General features: G+C 36.1%; 1 protein-coding gene across 2 annotated transcripts in view; it reads left to right on the top strand.

The window, feature by feature from the left end:
* Nucleotides 1-5,561, top strand: part of LOC102894065 (zinc finger protein 709-like) — a 40,974-nt gene extending 35,413 nt beyond the window's left edge. For both annotated transcript variants that reach the window (XM_015589231.2, XM_015589232.2), the window contains exons 2-4: nucleotides 2,267-2,393; nucleotides 2,591-2,651; nucleotides 3,056-5,561. In XM_015589231.2, coding sequence (XP_015444717.1) covers nucleotides 2,267-2,393; nucleotides 2,591-2,651; nucleotides 3,056-4,796 — 1,929 coding nt within the window. In that variant the 3' untranslated portion in view covers nucleotides 4,797-5,561. The remainder of the gene's footprint in view (nucleotides 1-2,266; nucleotides 2,394-2,590; nucleotides 2,652-3,055) is intronic.
* Nucleotides 5,562-6,907: the final 1,346 nt, after the last annotated feature.

Here is a 6,907-nt window from a genome sequence, read left to right as displayed (position 1 = left end):
TTTTTTACTGAGATATATATTTTTTGAGCATAGACTATGTTAAGGACAGGATATTGGGGGGTACATATTTCAAAATATTGTGTCTGTTTACTCTTTCCAAATTTTGGAAACACCAAATCACTCTGTGACCTAATACGTGATATTGTCTTTGCATTAAATTTTACTGAGATATATATTTTTTGAGCATAGACTATGTTAAGGACAGGATATTGGGGGGTGCATATTTCAAAATATTGTGTCTGTTTACTCTTTCCAAATTTTGGAAACACCAAATCACTCTGTGACCTAAATTACGTGATATATCTAAAAAGGGAAGTTTATTTCAAGTTTTTTGCTTTTTTTATTGTAGTGTCAGAAATGACAGCTTCAAAGTTACTTAAATTCCAGACCAGGCATTGGAAACCCCTGACTTTAGTTTTTGATGATTGACTGCCGACAGCTTTAAAGTCTCATCCTTCCTCTTTGCCCTGCCCCACATCTGTACAAGTGATAAGAAAGCCTTAGTGCTCTCTCCTTTGTGGTAGCAAGAGATTGAATCTACACATGCTCCGACCCTGTGTGTAAACTCTTACCCTAGCCTAACAAGTTCATGCACTTTTCTTTGCTTTTTTAAGCTATTTCATCCCTTCGTGAGAGGCCTGCTCACCCTCCCGGGACCTCAATTATGGAAGTAATAAACATTTTCATACCTTATTGGCAGTGTGTGGTGTCATTAATCAGCTGAGGGATTCTTATGCTCAGAGGTTGAGCTATCATGCTCCTTTACTCCACAGGGGAGCTTGGAAATGAAAGAAGGAGGGAAGTCGTTTTTGTTGTTGTTCTTGTTGTTTTAAACAACAGAAATTTATTCTCTCAGGATTCTGGAGTCCAGAGATCCAAAGTCAAGATGTTGGCAGGGATGGTTCATCTTGGAAGTTTGAGGGAGAATCTGTTGCATACTTCCCTCCTGGCTTTTGGTGGTTGCCAATAATCCTTAGTGTCCTTGGCTTGTAGACTCATCATCTTGGTCTTAGTTTCCCCATCTTCAAATACGAAAAGTAAATGGGATGTCCTAGAATCTTCTGATTCAAAAGTTCAGTAGCTTCTATAATGGGGGAAGGGTAGTTGACCGTCACTAGATTTTATGGAGTCACGTCCTTGAAAGTGGTCCTGCTGACCAACTTGCTTTGAATTCCAGCTCTGGGGCAGCAGCTCAAAAGGCTCCAGGGACATATGGGGAGGAACTGAGTTGTTTGGCTTTAGGACAATGGCTGGAGGGGGCAGCTTTTTCCCACAGGAGTGCTGGCGGAGGCCACCAATCCTTTGTTGAGCCCTACCCCCACCCAGGTGCAGGCGCAGGTGGCTGCTATATCTGAGTCTCCATTAACCTGGAGAAGGCATTGTATATATACACAAATACTATTGTATTCAATACAGTAACATGCTGTACAGATTTGTAGCCTAGAAGAAATAGGTATATAATATAGCCTATGTATATGGTAAGCTATACCATCTAGGTTTGTTAAAGAACATTCTGCGTGTTCTTACAATGATGAAATTGCCTAACAATACATATCTCAGAACATATCCTCATAGATAACTAGCGCCTGATGGCAACTTTCTAGCCCATCATATTGGACAGATATAGAATGAAATGAGTCGGTAATAAATATTCCAGAAAGAAAAAGTGCTTGTCTATAAGAATCTTGTCATTCAGCCAGCTGCATCTGATGACTTTTTAATGGTTTGGAGAACTTTAGGATGAAATGGCCAGCTGGACCTAGCTAAAACTGACATTACATAGGCCTTCTGGACTTTCATGTTTGGTGATGGTAATAGAACAAATAGCGTCTAGTATTTAGTATGTATTCACTGTAACCTCATGCAGATTTGACCCTCTGCCTTATGGAGTACTGTAAATGGTGAGTAATAAGGAAGAAGATGAAAAAAACTTTTTTCACATGGAATTGGTCATCTTAAAAAGATCATATTTGTTTAATTTACATAGCATTTCTGTCTATTCCCAACATGCTGTGAATCCCTTCTTTAGAGGAATTACATAAAATATAGTGTGATTATGGTAAAAACGTACAAATAATTTCCATGTGTTACATTATGGTGTTAAATTTATGAGGACGTAATTGTGGACAGAGTGTAAGTTTCTGATGATCAGGTCATAGGCTAAATGTTTGGAAATGAGAGTTATATGTAACCTTCCTATAAATGGAGTATAGTTGTTCAGTACAGTCTTGTGAATTTTATTGTACACATATTTGTGGTGTTTTAGGACTCAGTGACCTTTGAGGATGTGTCTGTGAACTTCAGTCTGGAGGAGTGGTCTTTACTGGATCCTTCACAGAAGAAATTGTATAGAGATGTGATGCAGGAAACCTTCAGAAACCTGGCCTCAGTAGGTAAGGATGACAAATTACCTTCACTTGCTTTATTAAAAAACAAGTGTTTCTTACCCTTAAACATTGTTCTGACGTGTAATGTGGAAAAAGAGGATATTGGTAAATAAACTAGGCATGGTCACAGCTCATTGTAGAATCTAATACTTTTTCTACAGTTTTTAATACTTTGGAATCATATTTCTTTGTCTACATTTTAGGTAAAAAATGGGAAGATCATGACATTGATGATCAGTACAAAAACCAGGAGAGAATATGTAGGTGAGTAACACTCAAAATAGAAAGTAGTGTCTCAGGTGAGAAACCTATTATGCTACAAAATTTTAAAAAGAATCAGCCAAAACTACCCCTGCTTCAAATTAATTACATCACAGAAAATTTTCACCAAATTACTTTCTTATATATGACATAGATGCAAAATGTTTGCAAAATAATTTACATGGAAATAGCATTAATGAAGCCTATATATGAAGTCGTTGTTTTGATAATAGCAAGGCTAAAATTGTCTTTCAGAGCTTTCAGTGTATTCAATTCCCAACAGTTTGGATGAGGCAGAAAACCTATACTTTGCTGTAAATCGTAAAAATGTACTTCAAATATTATTCTAATAAATATAAAATCTTTAACGAAGAAATCATTTATAATGTACTTTTTGTTTTTTACAGAAGTCATAGGGTAGAGAGACTCTGTGAAGGGAAAGAAGGTAGTCAGTGTGGAGAGAACTTCAGCCTTATTCTGAAGAAGAAAACTCTTTCTGGAGTAAAACCACAGGAATACAGTGTGTGTGAGAAAGTCTTCATGCATCATTCATCTTATAATAGGGACATCAGATGTCACACTGGACCCAAGCCCTCTGAGTATCAGAAATATGGAGAGAAGCCATATAAATGTAATGTATGTGGGAGAGCCTTCAGTTACCTGCAGTGTTTTGAAAAACATGAAAGAAATTCCAATGGAGAAAAATTGTATAAATGTGAGGAATGTGGAAAAGGTTTACTGTGGCTCAAAAGCCCTCAAAGACACATAACACATACTGTAGATGCTCCTTATAAATGTAAGGTTTGTGGGAAAACTTTTAGTTCTTCAACTTCACTTCAAATGTGTGAAAGAACCCACGGTGGAGTGCAGCCCTATCAATGTAAACAATGTGGAAAAGCCTTCCGATATTATAAAAGTTTTCAAAGACATGAAAGAAATCATCCTGGAGAGAAGCCCTATGAATGTAAAAAATGTAGTAAAGCATTCAGATATCCCAGTCATCTTCAAATACATGAAAGAACTCACACTGAAGAGAAACCCTATGAATGTAAGGAATGTGGAAAAGCCTTCAGATCATACAGTTCCTTACAACCACACGAAATGACTCACACAGGAGAGAAACCCTATGAATGTAAGGAATGTGGAAAAGCATTCAGATATTATAGTTCCTTACAAATACATGAAAGGTCTCACACCGGAGAGAAACCCTATGAGTGTAAAAAATGTAATAAAGCATTCAGTGCCCCCAGTTGTCTTCGAAAACATGAAAGAATTCACACATCAGAGAAACCCTATGAATGTAAGGAATGTGGAAAAGCTTTCAGATTTTGCAGTTCCTTACAAACCCATGAAAGGACACACACAGGAGAGAAACCCTATGAATGTAAGCAATGTGGAAAAGCCTTGAGATATTATAGTTCCTTACAAATACATGAAAGAATACACACAGGTGAGAAACCCTATGAATGTAAGGAATGTGGAAATGCATTCAGATGTAACAGTTTCTTAAAAATACACAAAAAATCTCACACTGGAGAGAAACCTTATGCATGTGGAAAATGTAGTAAAGTATTTAATACTTCTAGTAATCTTCGAATACATGAAAGAACTCACACTTCAGAGAAACCCTATGAATGTAAGGAGTGTGGAAAAGCCTTTAGATATTATCGTTCCTTACAAACACATGAAAGGACTCACACAGGAGAGAAACCCTATGAATGTAAACATTGCGGTAAAGCCTTCATTTGTCGCACCACCATTCAAAGACACATGAAAATGCATACTGGAAATACACCTTATCAGTGTAAGGAATGTGAGAAAGCATTCACTTGCCTTAGTTTGTATCAACGACATGAAAGAACTCACACTGGAGAGAAACCCTATGAATGTAAACAATGCAGTAAGGCCTACAGAGATCACAGTTCCTTACAAAGACATGAAAGGACCCACACTGGAGAAAAACCCTATGAATGTAAGGAATGTGGAAAAGCCTTCATTTGTAACAAAATTTTTCGAATACACATGATGAGAGTGCACACTGCGGAAAAACCATATAAATGTGAAGAATGTGGGAAAGCCTTCAGTCATCCCTATTCCTTTCGAAGGCATGAAAGGACTCACTGGATTAAACCTCTTAAATGTAAATAGTGTGAGAAAGACTTCGATTGGCTCATATCCATACATGTGAAAACTCCCACTGAAAAGAAAAAAAATGTAAATAATATGGGAAGGATTGATGTAATTAATGTTCTAGAAAACTTTCAAGATTAAAGGATTGTTAAAATTGTAAATAAGTTGTATTTACGGGGTTTCTTCCCTTAAGTGTGTAGTTGGACATGGGATTTCTACTACAGTAGACCCTTGAAAAACACAGGGGTTAGGGGCGCCTACTGCCCACGCGGTCGAAAATTTGTTTATAACTTAAGCCAGTCCTCTGCATAAATGAATATCAAGCCAAAGATCGAAAATATATTTGACTCTTGTACAGTACAAGTTTAATACTGCACAGGTCCACGTTTTAAATTCCGCGTAAAAGTGGACCCGTGCATTTCAAATTCGTGCTGTTCAAGCATCAACTAGAACTACCGTTAGAAATAAATCCTGGGGCTAAATTATTCTGCAAGTTGTCTTTCAACAATTAAATAACATTAATAGGTAGTGACTTCATTAAATCAGTTAATATTGTCTCTACATTTTTCATTTTCAAAAAAATTTGTCTCTTTACAGTTTGAAGACTGTTAGGTCCTCAGGTGAATTCCTATTACTTTTGGCTGAATGTAATCCTTCAAATGTTTTCACTTGTATGTGATTAAAACTATGTGCATTTTTGGGGGTCAAACTAACACTTCTGTATTTGCTTTTAATAAAACATAAAAATGTTTCATTAACTTTTTAAAGCTGTAAAATCCTAAACATACTGTGTTTATTTTAATCTCTCATAGTTACAATTTTTGTCCTGAAACTAATTTTTTCTTTGTTCTTAGTACCAAAAACTTAAATCGTGGTGTTTTTTTCTTTTTTTTTAAATGCTCTCTTGCCAGTGACCCACAGATTCACACTTGTATTACAGTGTTGCAATAAATTCTATTAAGAATGACCACAAATCCTCTAACAGAAGTCAAAATCCTGAGGTATAAGAGTAACAGGTATCCAAAAGGACATTTTAAACGATTTTGACTTCTGTTAGAGGATTTAATTGCTATTCAAAGAAGCAGGACCTTTTTCTATAATGAATGCTGTGAGGAGGTAAACTTCATTCTTTCATCGGTAATCCTAGTCATTGTTTTCTAGAAGGTAAAATCAGTATAGTGGAGCTAAACTAAGGTAAAATCAGTATAGTGGAGCTAAATTTGTAAAAAGCTCCAGTCATTGATATTGTGAAGAGGAGACTTTTGGTCATTGTTATGATTTGGAACTATGTCCTTTACTGTTTTTAGAGATATGTGCACAAAATACCTTGTAAATGTCTTGATGCATCATGGTCAGTGACTGCCTTTGATGAAGGAGGTGTGTGACATTGTCTCTTCTGCAGGATAAGACTTGGTCTTACAATGAGTGAAAACCCAGCTCCCAGTCCTCTGCAACAGCTTTTGCCTTTTCTATTTACTGTCTAAACACTGATGTATTTCCTATACTGTATTAGACACCATTTACCATAAAACACCTCGGTTAAAAACAAATTGACTTAATATACTACATATATATTTAACATATGTAATAATATTTTTAATACTTCATGACTCCACTGAGGCCTCTAAGTATAGATTAATTATGAGAGAACAGAAGCCTAGCAAGGAAGAAAGACAGGACCACTGGTCCAATCAAACCTTTCTTGCTCAGCAACTATACTCTTTAAGATAATGATGCAAAATCTCTCATTGCCATGCACTTTACAGTCAACCAATTTAGCACAAATAATCAAGGCACCGTTGGATTTGGACATAGATACATCAAACAAGTTCTTACAGCCCTGGTGCTTATATTTTTGGGGGAAAAGATAAATGGTAAAGCTTTGTTATAAGATGTAAATAAAAGCTATGATGAAATGTAAAAAAAAAAAAACAAAAAAAACCCATGAGTTAATAGGCTAGTGTGTGTATATATCTTTGCTATGAAGGTAGGAGTCTCAGTGAGTGACAATGTCATTATCAATTACTTGAATTTCTACCATGTAATACATCCTAAACACTGTTTTAGGAACTGCTTGGGCGAAATAAATACAACACAACAATATAGAAAGTCCCGCAAGTCTGTGATTA

The sequence above is a fragment of the Pteropus alecto genome, unplaced genomic scaffold (genome assembly GCF_000325575.1).
Source record: "Pteropus alecto unplaced genomic scaffold, ASM32557v1 scaffold304, whole genome shotgun sequence".
Classification (NCBI taxonomy): Eukaryota; Metazoa; Chordata; class Mammalia; order Chiroptera; family Pteropodidae; genus Pteropus; species Pteropus alecto.
Note: the sequence above shows the minus strand (reverse complement) of the source record. Positions and strands in the feature narration are given on the sequence as shown.